A 15,256-nucleotide genomic window follows, 5' to 3' on the forward strand; every position below is an offset into this window, starting at 1 on the left:
CCAACTTTATGAGAAGAAAGATGTATAGACATTACCCCATCATTTAACATGGATTCTATCATGAGCCCCCAAAGATCAATAAAAGATGTCTTATGGCCTGCTTGCGTCCTTTGGCTCAGCTCTCTGTAATAATTCCTCAGGCTTCTCAAGCAAAAAGCATCCATCTTGCACTTGGCTGCTTGCTTACGTGCTTCAATAATTATTTCTCCAAGATCTTTACGTGACCAATCAGCATCCTCATACAGTTTTGTCATGGTCCTGCAGGCAGGAAAGATGATGGGAAGTGGAAAAGAAATTGAGGAGGTGCTTTAGAAACTCAGAGAAAGTGTTTTGCAGAGCTTCGGGCACTTCTTATTGTTTTAGCTTTAGATCACCCCACTCCTTCTAGCTTACTTTGAACAGAAGTTTGAGTCTAAAGACAATCAGTCACTGTCACTTGATCTGAGATCCAAAGCAAGCAACTACACCAACTCTCTATGCTGTTCCAGTCCAACAGTAAACAACCATAAAGGATCATTTTGAATAGGGGTAAGGGTTTTTGCACTTCCATTAGTTTCCTCTTTTGGTTATGGGTAGGTTACTTAAGTGACTTCAAATGTATGATACATAATAGGCCTTTCCTGGGTGACCCTGGCATTCATAGGTCAATAATTCAACAGTCCCTCTTAAACTCACCGAGACAAAGCATGGGTTTTGCTTAACACAACGAGATCCAAACAACAGTCTCAAAATGACTTCTCACCATGTTGTGCCAGATGAGCCACTGATGTATGAAATACAGTCCAGAACACGCAATTTTTGAAGACCCAAAATGCTTCCATACATGGCAGTGAGTGCTCTTATCCCACACCCTGCTGTGGTCACAGCAACTATAGGCACCTGTTCAACACAAAAAAAGGGCAGAAAACATAGGTGGAACAGGGGCACCTAGGCATATATATCAAAAGAAGACAGACAGGCAAAAGCAAGATCCTGAAAACAGTAAAATAAAATGTGTATATTAGAGATAAAGAAACATTGCTTTATCAGTTGTAAGTAATACAAGTTGCTGGACATCCCTGTGAGGTATACCAGAAGATTTTGACACTTCGGGAAGGATTTTTAAGAAACACAGACCAAACTCATTGGCTTGAAGTTCTTTCAAATTATTCACTTGAAAGCCAAGTAGAAACAGACTTTGCTTATCCAGACAAACTGTTGAACTCCCCAGATGAAATCACCTTAGCTGCAAAAAGCACCCTGAAGAATGAAATGCTGACAGAGTTCCTTGCTCCTCATCTGAACAGAAGGGAGGAATAATTCCTCATTTCCAGGCTTGAGGGAAAGAAGAGAGAAAAAAATCCCCCACCAGTGTCTTTGCTGGTTACCTCATGCTCTTGCAGGTCTTCCTCCAGATGAAGAACTTCCTTCAATGCAGCAGCAACCACTCTCTTCCGGTTTCTCAGAAAATCCTGTTCATCACTGCACAGGTCAAAGCCCAACCGTGCGTCTAGGTTTCTTGGCCTGAAAAACAGACCCTGAGTCCTGAGACCAGGGTACAAATATTATTCTATTATTATTTGCCATGGGCAACTCCAGCTATGCTTGTGCGTGTTTACAGCCCAGTTTGTGGACAGTATATAATAGTAAATGAGACAGACCTCTGCTAATTGCTGTAGCTGCCAACAAGAATGCAAATGGGAAGGCAGAGCAGAACGTGACATACTATCCTGGTATGACAATGAGGTTCGTACCACACACTTCTGGTTTTGTTTCCTCTTATAATTCATTTTTCAAGTTTCAGTAGTGCCTTCCATATGTGCCTATAACCAAATAACTGCTTTCAACAGGCATTGGAGTTGATTCGGGAAACGGCTACCATGCCTCGGTATTATTTTGTTTGTATAATACAGAAATACAATTTATTTGTGAAGCTGCTCTCTCCATCTGTGGTCATAATAATGCACAGAAGTTGAGATCTACTTACTGAGCTGCACTAGCAGCTTGGAAACTTGGATGGAAAGGGACTCATAATTTAATTCTCTGCCACTGAAAAAGGACAATCTGGCAAACAAAGGCCTGCAACTGAAACCTACCACTTAAAACTGAGCCTGCATGGACCCCAGCTGATTTCAAATGAGCTTTGCATAGGGGCAAACTCTCCCTATTACAGGATCAGGTCTTGCTGGAGACTCACTTACCATTCTTTTGCCTTTGTGTACAAGTCAATTGTCCTGTCCTGAAAATTGCAATACAAACAGTGTAAGCATGTTCAGGTCATTAATCCTGCGCCTTCCTCCCCCACTCTATCTATGGACTGAGTTTCACTGTCTTTGCAGTGAGCAATGCAGCTGCAGAATCTCACCAGCAATGGTCTGGGTTATGAGAGTTGTAATGAGCTCAACTACAGCCTGAACTGAATGGAAGCGGGCCACTTACCCAAGCCAGGTAGGCTTGGGGCTCCTCAGCTTTTCATAACTGAGCACCTAGTTGAACCTTGATTTTCTGGGAAGGACACTGAAAGCTGGGTATCTGAACCACAGGTGTATTGATGTTCTCCATTTCATCTTTGGCTTCAGATATTCCTCTCTGCAAATATAAGCTTAAATTATCATATCCATTACTGTTAACTCATACACTAAGTTGATGAACATACTAGATATGTCCTGAGGAAATTAACTTAAACTCAGAACAGAGTTGAATGGCATGCCTGGAACCACATGCAGAATGAAAGAAAAAAAAAATATCGCATGGTTACAGAGTGACTGTCATTCACATCTTACACTGTAGCACGCATCGTATCTTATGGGAACTGAATCCTGTCAGACTCTCATCACCCACCAAACTGAATGTGTATTGGGCCAGTTTTTGTTAAGGAAGACTTGATCTCACCTCTGCTATTGTTATTTTCTCTTGTATAGGAAGCGAGTTCAGAGGTATGGTCACAGACTCATTCATATCCCTTTCATTTTGACTTGATATAGACTGGAAAAAAGGGGTAAAAAATAATAAAGACTTTTGTATGAACTTTTTGTATGAAAACTTTGTGTATGAAAACTTTTGTATGAAAGTGAGAAAAAAAGACATAAAAGCAATTTCCTATGCCCCCAAACTCAGAGACCCACAAACAAATACACAGCTAAGAGCCAGCTATACATTGGCAGCAACCACATACCCTGCTGAGTGTCCTCCGCCGGGGTAGTGCCACGGTGAGCACTGACTGATTATACTTGATGTAGTGGAACCTGGCTGAGGAGGTTGGGCAGAGGCAGGAGCTCAGCGTGTGAATCTGGGTTCCTTCATATGACCCATCTACAGTTAACGCAAACTTCCTCTCTGAAGCAAAGGAGTTTCAAAATTAAGTTCTTTAAAAAATGTGGATAATTTGTTGGCACAGTAATGCAATATAAGTTTTTCTTAAGTAATAACTTAATTTTTGATACCCATATTATAAGATAAACACAGACACACTTATCTGAAACTTTGTGTTTCAGCTTTGGAGCTTGTACACATAACGCGCCACCTAGTAACCACTGCACTTCTGTGCGTACTGTGATTGCTGAGGCTACCGCTTTATTCATTATAAAATCATTCACAGCTGATTGCGGTTTTGGGGCAAAAAAAAGTGCTGTCTCCTGAAAGTCTGAAATTTTCAAAGTACCACAGCTATAAGACAGCATGAGTTACTAAAATATTACTCTGGTATAATAATAAGGTATTTTGAAAATGTCTGACTTTTGGGAGAAACATGTTTTTCATAGAAGAGCACAGCTCTCTTTGGAACCAGTACAATCTCAGTCCCTCTGTCATGCTTCCTTTTACTGTACTATTTCTTTTGAAATAATTTCTTACACTTAGAAAAATTAAGTCTGGTGAGTTTTGACCTTCATATAATAAGTCCCAGCTATGACTCTTCAAGTAACTGTAAAAGATTCTTTAAATAGAGTGATATCAGCCCAGGTTCAAGGTGAATTATACTCTGTAAATCCACACACTCAAAGGTGGATAATAATCAACCTCCAAAAGTATTATCCCACTCAAGCATTTTCAGCAACATCTACTAAATATCTTCACTGTGACAACTGAGCTCAACTGGATCATCCACATGCTTAGGCAGTTTGCTGGATTGAGGCCATCAGGAGATGTCAGAGTGAGATGCTGTAAAAACCACGTAGAAAAGACAGGTCCACAAGCACGGACTTGACATGTAGTGATGCATTGATTAAAATGTGCAACATGTCTTCAGTAATACATTGCATGTTTTGTCTTTCATCTAGTGGCATGATTTGTATTGTTACATCTAAAGAAATTTTAAAAAGTAATATTGATAAAATGGCCCAGTCCTCATGTTGCCCATTTTCTTTGTCTCTGAACCCAGAAACAACAGGGATTACCTCCAGTTTAAGGCTCAAAAGATTCAATTCGCTACACAAATACTTTGGAAAATTCTAAGAATCTGACAATAGTATGGAAATATTTTGTGGAGAAACCAGGCCACGTGCTCATCACTGCTCATCACACCACATGTAATGATCTGTATGTTTTTTACCAACTACAGCCCCCTCCAGAGGCCTCTGACATCAGAGAGATTTTGTCTTGCATCTTAAATAGCTGTAAACTAGGGTATTCCAATGCAAAACAGCAATTACTTCTGCCGTGAAGTGGCAACCAGGTTTGTTCTGTAGGTCAGCAAAAGCCTCACCTGTGCTGTCCTTCCTCAGCCTCCCACCATTCACCTGCACGTCCAAACAGGAAACTTCACGGGACTGTAAGACACAACCAGGGAAAGAGAAAAAAGCATCCACAATCAGCAAAGCTCTGTCTTGCCCGTCCCTCATGCACATACAGGACACAGGGTCTTGGGGCAAGCAGCTTGGGGCAGAGATGGTGCCAGACCCTGCAGGTCTAGGGAGGTGGCATTGGGCTTCCACATGGGAAACAACAAGTCGTGTAGAGACGAGGGAAGAGAGGGGAACTGGTTGCTCTGTCTGGAGGAGCAGCCCTGCAAGGTCCTGGAGGAGGATCACTTGCAGGAGAAGGCTCCCCAGACAGGGTGCTAAGCTCAGCCCTCCTGAGGCAGACACAGGGATGCTGTCTGAGCCTGGCTGGGTTTGAGCAGAGGCTAGCACTAGCGGCAGCTCACCGATTTCACAGCTGCAACCTCTCCCAGCATGAATCACTGCTGGGGACAGCGTGGGAAAGCCAACATCAACTTTAGCCTACCTCTTGGGTGATGCCTTCGTGCCACCATATGGAGCAACTGCTCTGTACTTTTAGTATTAGATTTGCAATAAGCATTGCTATAGAACAGGGAAAGGATTATGAAATAAAAATTACCACTAAAACTCCATTAGTAACAATGTTTTCAGGAGGATCCGGACTAAAAGACAAAGTGGAAAATCATCAATTCATAACCAGCATTTACTTTTTTCTTATTTTCTTACACTCTTCTTTAATCATTATTTCATTATCTTTTAATTAAAAGTCTGTCTTTGGACAGGCAGCATGGGCATACAACATAAGCAATTCTAGCTGACTTCCAGTCCAATTTGCCTCTCATAGTCTTGATTCTTAACTTTAAACCTCTGTTTATCGAGATCTCCTGAACAGAGGAGCTCCTCACTGTATCAAACAAGATCATTTTCTGACACACTGCAGCAAATTTACACAGGACCGGCATAATTATGTTATTGTCACACAGTGCTCCGTTCAAACCTGTGCAATCAGAGTTGAAAAACTGGTAAGTTCATCCAAAGCACCATAACCAAGAAGGAAAAAATACTACCCTTTAGCTTAAAAATCAACAGCAGCACTAGAACTGATTTACATGCCCATTCTCTCCATTAACTGTTAAAGTCAGCATAGACATATAGTAAAGATAAATTTTTAACCTATTCCCCCAGCTGAAACAAGTTCCAGGTGTCATTTTCCCACATTCCCATGACAAAGCAAATGCCTGTGATCCCACAGTGAGAAGCAGGAGGAGTTTAAAACTTAAAATTTCCTTCTGTGCACAATGCTCCTTGCAGCTGGTGAGCAGCAGCCATCAGGGACATCTCTATGCTCCTGTCAGTGTCTGTGTTAACTTCTCCATGTGTCTAGATATCCATTGTAGATGCATACACATCATGCACGATCATGCTCTCCTTCTCCATTAAATGTCCTACACAAGTACTTCCTAAACACCTGAAGTTCCCCACTGTTTTATTCAGATTACAACAGTGATAGGGAGCTGCAAGTGTAAACTTGTAATGTTTTGTGACATCTTGTCTCTTACATTTCTGTCAGTCACCTATTTGATCTTACGCACCTGCTTTCCATTGTGAATTCAACCTCCAGCTCCTCTTTTCCCTGAAAAAGATAATGAAGGTAATCACTGCAGGTTGATCATCCTGTGAAGAGAGATAACCTACAGGAATCTGTGCTTTTCAGGGAATTCTATGCCCACCTTTTATTACTGCACATTCAACAAATGTAATTTTCTTAATTTATATCCGTTACAATCCTAGTTTCATATACTTCTAACATCATATCCATTATTTTAGAAGATTCCTAGTTTAGAACTTGCAGGACAAATGTAATACGTAATGCAGGGCCTCTTGGTGATTGCTCCTCCTTTCTGCAGTCACCCATTCACACCTCACTGTTTCACAGGCCTATTACAATTCCCCTTCCCCATCTGCAAGCTCTCACGTTCCCCACTGATCCTCTGCATGGGCGAGGCTGGGTTTTTCTGGTGCATCCAAATCATTCTGCCCCTCTCTAAGCCCTCACCCACAGCGTGTGCAGATGGGCTTGGTGGCACATTAACAGGATGGCACACTTGAGCATACAAAGCCCCGGCTGTTCTGTAGGATGTACTTTGGTTTGTTGGAGTCTGCACATTTAGACTCATTGTATGCTCAGACTTTGTCTTTCTTTTGCAATGGCCTCCCTCTGAGATGTCCTTCCTTCTTTGCAGGTTTTGGTGTGACTCTCATTATCTTGTTGCCCTCCTAGCGTGAGCGCTAAGGAAAATACAGCATAAAGAGCCAGCCTTTCCAAAACAGCTATCAACTCAGCACTCGTTCAAGTTAAGTACTTCTAGGCCTGAACATTGCCCTTAAAACTTGAGTATAAAGTTTGATATGAAATCAAGACCTGCTGAAAAATTCCCTTTTTTTGAATAGTTCAGCTATGCAAGTGTTATGTTCATTCTCAAATAAGATGAACGTCTCATTCGGTTTGTGGTTTATGATTGCAAAACGCTACTTTTATATTAGCATAACATAAGGCACAGCTCAGAATGACCAGCTCCATGTGTAAAAGGACACCCAAAACTGTGGGGGTAAACTCTTGATATTTTGACATTAAGGACAACAACCGGCAAAGAAGTCCAATAACATTGGGCAACTCTGCCTGTAGAAGTAGCACCAAAAATTTGCTGTAATTACTGGACATCAACCTCTGAAACAGATGGACATACTCAGGTAGCTAAATAGGCAGTAAGAAAGTTTGTATATGCGGCACATGAGAGGAAAGCTGAGATAACTACATTCTCACTCAATCACATCCCTTTAGCTTTGTCTTTGAATTTTATCCATACCTGTGGATTCAGCTGGAAACACAGACGAATGTTTTCTCCAAGCTGGATTTTGGAGACATCAAAGAAAACAGTAAGGAGATGGTCATCTTCAGTTGTGTTGTCCTCATCACAAACTTTCAGTTCCAGAATGTTCTGGGATTAAATAAAAGAAAAAAAAGGGGGGGGGTGTTATTTCTTGTGTATCTTGCACATATATATATATATATATCTTGTATTTATTGTATAAAATAAATATTTTATAAGAGTTAACAAATATAACATGCTAGAAATATTTCATTTTAGCTGAAGGAATTTGGAAAAGAAGTTCAGGAGTTGAAAAATAGAAATTTTGCAGTTGCTCTCTGCAGATTTTATTGACTACAAAGGCAGATACCATCTTATCCAATCATTGAAAGTTGAATATCTACAGTAAGAGAGTGTGAATACTTCTTAGGGGAACTCAGGAAGTCCCACACAGTGGAAGGGCTATATGGTAGGTTTGGTATCTGGTAAGAATACACCTGTCAAGGGTAGCTGTGCTCCTACCTTAACCTGGCTCTGAATCGTGAAGTGGAAGGTTTCATTCCATGTCGGGTTCTTATTGTTCTGGACTGTCTTGGTGCGGAAATGCTGCACTGAAGCTGTTGGCAAACTCAGGCTCACATAGCAATCGGACTGGGTGACTGTTGAAGAGAGGGAAAGCCTGAAAGCAATGAACTGATAAAAACCATCTAGTACCTCATGAAGTGTTGCACTGTATGAATTTTTAAGCTCCTTAGACAGGACAATATGCAGAATGCAGCTAAGGTACCATCAAACCTGTGCTAGACAACCAGCTTGCTTTACTCTTGTGGAAGCCTGGTGGTTTTCTCTTCTTGGGAACAACTTCTTTTAATTGCTGGAAAAACAATAAACATTCATAGAATAGAATTACAGAATACTTTGTGCTGGAAGGGACCTTTACAAGTCATCTAGTCCATTCAAAATATGCAATTACATTGCATTTCTTTTCAAAGAGAAACATAGCCAAACTGCCTTTTTATACCAGACTTCAGAGGTTTTAATGCCGAAAGGCTATCAGTAAGTACAGGGGCACACACACCTGAGAGCCTGACAGGGCTGGACACCAGGGTGGTTCAGGTGCCTGCCAGGAACATGAAGCAGACAACATTAGCACATGTGACAGGGGCTGCAGGGTGGACATACCCCTGTTCCTAAATACTGGGCTTCCACAGGTAGACATGGACATGCCTTAGTATTTCTGGGGTAGCTCTGGCAGCAGGTTCTGTCTTGTCTGATTTCTGGACCATCCTTTCTTTTCTCTAGCATGTCTGGCTGTCAGTGTGGTGGAGGCAGAAGTTCATTACACTGAAAGTTCCCATGAAACCCCTTTGCTGTCACAAAAGGCAGATCTTCAGCCAAGGCACTTGATCTCAGTCTCCTTTCTTCCCTTTTGGAAAGTTATAAAAGGGAACACACACACACACACACACACACAGCTCAACAACAGAGATTTTCAAGAAAGAAAATACAAAAGAAATTTTCAACTAAAAAATATCAATGATCTGTGGAGATAAATTGCATTTAAGTCTCTGTGAAGTGGATTAAAATGAACACATGTAAGAAAAACATTGAAATGTTGAATGATTTGATAGTATAATCTCTGCTTTGAGAAGCAGCTGTCCTGAGGCTGAGCTTTCGCTGATAAATCTGTATTAAAAATATCACTTAATATCATTGTTTTCACCTGCATCCCCATGCCTTAGTCAGAGTGGTAAAAGTATTTGCAACATTTGATGTGCAGGTGAAAGCTTGTCTGTGCTTCCCATCACAGAGCAAGGTGACGTTGCTTCTTTGCACAGGATTGCATTGCTTTGCTGTTTCGACTAGAGGCGTGTTCAGGTCATAAAGTTCACCTATGAATTTTAATGTTTCCAGATGTAGGGAAGTCAGTTTTAGTGTTTCTATTTCCCTTTCCCAGCTGAAGAGGCCACTTATAAAGTTTGGCTTCCCACCTGAGTTCCATCATAGGTGAGAGTTGTTCTGTTAACTTGTTCACTTAAAAGCCAGGGATGGTCAACCTATAGAACATGATCTTTTAGGGATTACAGCCTCCAGAAGCACCAAAGATAACGTGGAGGAATATTACCCATAAATGCCAATGTCATCACTAGCATTATATTTCCTCTATTTGTAATGCCACCTACTCAAGCATTCTGCCACTGCATAGCTCCTTAGACTTAAGTCTTTTCTCACTTAGTTTTACTGGTAGGCTTGACTTTGGGAAACACAGAATAATTGATTTGGCCCTTTATTGCATTCCACGTGTAACTGAAGAATTAACAAAAACAGCTTTTTTTTTCCCCTTGACTTCCCTGAGACTTAAGTCACCTTTGTTTGAGTAAATCTGAATGAAAGAAGAGTATTTTTTACTAATGAAGATAGTTGTGGTATATATGAAGATAAATAAATTCTAAAAAAATATTCAAAACACATAGAACTCACGTGAGCTTCTAGTATTCCAATAGCTCCAGGGCTTCCCTATGCATACAGTAAATGTGCATATGAAAAATCTTTCTGTGGCTCTTGCAAATTCCAGACTGGATTAGCAGAGAATGCTGTAAGCTCTTGTCTCCACTAAGAGAAGAATCAGAAGAATCTGCATCCGTAAGTCTGTAAGCTTCAAATTTTGTTTTATCAATATTTCCCAAATAGCAATGCATGCTCTGACTATGTCTGCTCTGAAGAACAATGTATTATTTTAAAAGTCTCCAATTTTCTTTTTCTGTAAATGATCACGGTCTGCTGCTGCGCTGTATCTTATGCCTTGAAGAAATAACTGCTTGTCAGACAGCAGAGCCCCAGCTTCTCATTTAGATCTCTCTCTTTCTCTGAGGGACTTCTGACACAGTCACTAAAAAAGGATTCTTTCCTCTTCCTATCTGCAAAATGTGTTTGGTGACACCTTTTGTACTTCAGAGTGAAACCTCTTGTTCATGAAGTATTTTCCAAGTGTTATGAGAGAGCTATGTAAAACTTTGAGAAACCTTTTTTACTCATCTCGGATACCTCAGACCCACATTCTCCCCAATCAGCTCTACATACTGGCAGATGTGAGAACTGGCACTACACAGTGTCTCCTGTGCCCAAGGCAGCTGGTTACAACACACTATCCCATTGCCTTATATCAAGTACCTTTCTATATATACATACAAAGCTCCCACTAACAAGCCACATGCAAACAACTCCTCATTACCCTGGTATGTAAGCCTAACCACCACCTAACTACAGTGATTACACTCACACATGATACACAGAGTAGAGCTTCACAGCAGCACCTTGTTGTGTCCCTCACTCGACCATGACACGTGAGCAGCCGTCAGATGTGCTTGGGGTGGCAGCCATGGTATCACTGTGGGGCAATATCCTGCCAAAAGCAGGTGTGGCAGTAGGTGCTTATGAAAGCGTGGTCTCTTCATCCAGTTATTACACTAAGTTTCTAATTATCTTCCAGGAGAGTAGCAGGACTGGATCTTAATTGTGCTTTACCATTAGAATGCATTACAGCAACATGATGCATGCTAAAACAGCACCATAGCCCCATGCTACATCGCAAACAGCAGAACACCACCTGTCCTGGCTCAAGATAAAGTCTTGGCTGTCTCACAGACAGCTCATATTCAAACAGGGCTAAACCAAAAATTTTGACTTTTAGCTCTACCTCCTTTTTTGATGGTAACAGACACAACCTCCAGCCTACCTGTATCCTGGGTAGAAACCTGGACACCCTTTTCCTCTTTGACTGCCTTTAAGTGCTCACATTGAGGCTACTTCTAGGTGATTTTTTTTTCATGACTGTTAATGTGCAATTTTTCCTATTGTGCTGAAAGTATCTGAACCAAAAATGTGGTCTCAAACACTGTTTGCCCAGTTAATCTCCTTGATCGTGATCATGTCTCCCCACACTTGGACTTGTCTATGTCATGAAATACAAATATCATTAAATACCAACACTAGCTGAGAAAAATGTTTTTCTTCCTCCTCCCACATTGTGATCTAAGCAAATCTCTGGCTGGAGGTGGGTGGATACATAGGCATCATTGTTTTCTGGAGTGCAGAATATTAGATAACTTTAGATAATTGGATTTTTTTTTTTTTTTTTAATAGGTATGTGAGTTACTTCTGGGGAAACAAACATCTCTGTTCTAAAGGCCCTTCACAGTCAAACTCTCAGAATTCATTCAGTCCTGGGAGATCAGTTCCTGCCTCCAGGCAGCGTTTGACATTTATCTCCTAATAACTAAACTTCAATAAAAACCTTTCACACTTTCTCTGACCTTGCCCTTCACGTTGGGTGGAGCACCCTGTAAGTATCCCTAAAATAGTATCATTATTCTCATTTACATCCCTCTTTAAAACATCCCTTCGCTGAACTCTTACCAAATAACCTTGGGTTTTTTTTCTCTGTTTTCTCCCTTGTTGAGCTTTATCAGTCCACATCCTCTTATTTTGTAATGACATTTCAAGGAGCACCTACAACAATAGGCTATGGGTACATAATTGCAACTGCTTAAATGGTGAAGCAAGTGGTAAATAACAGTGAAACAATAACACTGCAAGAACCAAACAGTGGAGGAAGTCTGTGTGTTCCTGCAGTATCACATTGGACCATAGTTCCTCAAACAATAATGTATTTCACTGGTTATATTTCATTTCAGGATCTCAAGGGCCTTTCTGTGAATTGATCTTACATGTGGCAGAACTGCTACTGCAATGCCGTAAAATATGTTGTTTGATAAAAAATGTAAAACTTACTTCATAATTTTATAAAATCTTGTATCCAAAATAATAAGAGCCTTATATAGAAAAGTCCTAAACTTGGAAGTTTCTAAAAATAACAGTCCTCATAATAAAATTGGGTTTTGCCATAAGAACTTCAAAACATACCATCTTCTAACTGAGAAAATGCTGAAGAATTTTGACTTTGTACTAGTCAAGGTCCATTCAGCCTAGGGCCCACAGGCAGTGTCCACTGGGGACTCTTAGATAACTTCAGGAAGCAGGAGATGATGGCTTGAAAATCAAGCTCAATGTTTCCTTCCAGTTGCTTATTTTTACCCTTTCCATTTGCTAATTCCACTTAATTATTTTGTTTTAATCCAGCATCCTGTTCTTTAGCCACTTTGTCCTTTTTGGGGAAGAAATTTTGGTTTTGTTGCAGGTGGGCATCAGTGCCAGAGAAGAACATGCCCCGTATTTAGTGGTTGGTGTCTAAGGAGCAATAGAAGACGGAAAGACTCATATAATGCTCCCTCAGCTCTCACAATTCAACATTCAGAGACTTCCTAACCTCCACTGGATTTTTCTTCTAAAAACATATTCAGATTTTTTCCTTGATTCCACTTAACCTTTTGGCGTTTATGATCTCCTCCTACAAAGAGTTCCCAGACTGGAGCACATGCTGTGAAAAGGTATGTCCTTCTATTTGTTCTGGAGCTACGATGTATCCCAGGACTGTGACAGGCTGAGCTTGACATTCAAAATTTTCTGCACAGAAATCTCTGTTTTAAAGGGTGGGTTAGGTTGGTGCACATCCAAGAGTCAACCTATGAGAGAGTCAGGATGCAGATGGGACACATACCCAATCTGGGAAGTGGCAGGTGTTAACAGGTCCAGGAATATCAAGAGCCCCAGTGCTGGGGGTGTGGGTGTGCTCAGTGGGAAGAGAGAATGTGGAAAACACAAACAAAGCATTAAATTCACAGATGGTATCAGTGGTATCATTTGTGCATCAATATATAAATGGAAATTAGTGTTATAATTTCTACACTGATGAATCAGTAGGAAAATAAGATGGAATAGCAGAAGGGTGCATTAAAAAGATTCAAGGTTTAAAAAGCAGAATGAAACAATTTAAATTAAAAGTTAAAAGTTTTGTATTATCTGTTCTGTAGGAAAAAATAGTAAGGTTTTGAGAGTCTGTCATTATTGATTAATTTTTCAATCTCCATTACCCAGAAAATGTTTCAAATAGACCAATAATGAAGTTAACCTGTGGCACCAGGTTGGGAGACCTTCTAGATGAATATTAAACGACCTAGATAAATATTAAACAAAGTGATCAAAAAATTCTACAGAAACCTTGTGCAAGAATGGATGGTAAGAGGAGAAAATAGCAAAATGGGATTCACTTTGGAAACAAAAGAATAGACATAGTTGTTGAGCTGATTTAAGAAGTTAAACATCTATAAGATGACTGAGAAATAGGAAATACTTGCCAATTTATTCTACCTAGAAAAATTTGCAGGAAAAGGAAAGTGATAAAAACAGAGCTGGGAAAAGTAAGTATGAGAAAAAAAAAACAAAATCAGTGCTAGGAAAATGGTGCTGTAAAGAAGTCTGCATTACTGGTAGTGGATGCCTGCATTCTTCTGTTATTCCTAAGACTGTACCAAGCTAATTTCTAGAGAAACGTAAAGATGTCCAAAACAACTCAATAATATTCCACTACTTTAACACAAAATCAGAAATATTTGCTATACGCAGTATGTTTTTTACCATAAGCATCCCATTTTGCTGCTTCTCAGTGAAAGACACAGTTACCAACATATAATTTGCATTATTTTTATATTGTCAGTTTATCCAGAAGTTATATTAATTTTTTACAACACTTGAAATATAGGTTTATTTTATGTGATAAAGAGCGTGTCACTGAAATATGTGACTTCTAGAAGTCCAAATGTATAAAAAACTATGTCCTGAGAAAGTTTAAAAGCAGTTGCTTCTGATAAATGCAACTGACAAAATTTACACTCATCAATATCAAATGTTACTGGAATTAAGCACTGGTCAATCAAAAGCAAATGCAAAAACTAAATATAAGCAAGGCAGTGCCACGACTGGTATGATTTTCATAAGCAAGGCAGTGCCATGACTGGTATGATTTTCTTTTCCTGCATAATGGAAGTACCCAACAAGCAAAGCATTAACCTGTTGCAAGTATTGGTTTCGAGGTTTTTTGCAGAATTTTTTTCCCATCAATATTTTGACAGATACTATCATTTCAAAGAGATGATAACTGTTGGTGGTGACTCTCTGTTGCTCTGGTTTGCAGGAAACATTCAGTATATGCTTCACAATGTAAGGTGGAATAGTCTCAGCCTGGAAAGCCCCTGCTGTGGCTTTACTGATGCTACAGACCCTGTGCCACACTCCAAAAGCACCTCTGCCATTCAAACTGCTCCTTTTAAGCAGCTTTATGGGCTGGTGAGATGAGCCTTGGACTGGAAAGCAGAGGCGCCAGAGTATTTCAGTACCTGTCTCTTGCTCCAGAAACAGTATAATATTGGGAAGGACAGCATTGAAAGCTAGGAAACTGCCTTCAGAATACAAACAGTTTCAAAATCAAAAGCATTGGATGAGAAAGAGGTGGAGAGGAAGTTTGGTAAGGTTATTATCCTGCAGAAGGTTAAATAAAACATGATTATGTGGGGAGATACACGAGGGCTGTAGATTTCCACAACTGTCTTTCAGTTCAGAGTTCACATTTGTACCCTCAAATAGATTTTAGCTGTAGCAAGGGATTTCTCTCCAGCCTATAACTGAGTTTCAAATCTCCTTTCTGTACTTCAGAAGTAGTCTAGTGGGAAGGTTCATGTAGTCTCTTCCTCGTGCATTCAGCAACAAGAAAGTATCTTAATTCCCTTTGTTAAA

The 15,256-nt window shown here is 40.2% G+C and overlaps 1 protein-coding gene across 1 annotated transcript in view; it reads right to left on the minus strand.

Annotated features, from left to right (window-relative positions):
- LOC104067321 (cytosolic phospholipase A2 epsilon) overlaps window positions 1-15,256 on the minus strand; it is a 28,901-nt gene that overhangs the window by 11,039 nt on the left and 2,606 nt on the right. The window contains exons 3-13 of the mRNA XM_054067136.1: window positions 8,090-8,226; window positions 7,565-7,696; window positions 6,290-6,330; window positions 5,317-5,359; window positions 4,682-4,745; window positions 3,155-3,315; window positions 2,872-2,964; window positions 2,181-2,218; window positions 1,368-1,524; window positions 743-879; window positions 36-258 (exon numbers count right to left, since the gene is read on the minus strand). Of these exons, the coding sequence (XP_053923111.1) occupies window positions 36-258; window positions 743-879; window positions 1,368-1,524; window positions 2,181-2,218; window positions 2,872-2,964; window positions 3,155-3,315; window positions 4,682-4,745; window positions 5,317-5,359; window positions 6,290-6,330; window positions 7,565-7,696; window positions 8,090-8,226 (1,226 nt within the window). The remainder of the gene's footprint in view (window positions 1-35; window positions 259-742; window positions 880-1,367; window positions 1,525-2,180; window positions 2,219-2,871; window positions 2,965-3,154; window positions 3,316-4,681; window positions 4,746-5,316; window positions 5,360-6,289; window positions 6,331-7,564; window positions 7,697-8,089; window positions 8,227-15,256) is intronic.

The sequence above is a fragment of the Cuculus canorus genome, chromosome 5 (assembly GCF_017976375.1).
Source record: "Cuculus canorus isolate bCucCan1 chromosome 5, bCucCan1.pri, whole genome shotgun sequence".
Classification (NCBI taxonomy): Eukaryota; Metazoa; Chordata; class Aves; order Cuculiformes; family Cuculidae; genus Cuculus; species Cuculus canorus.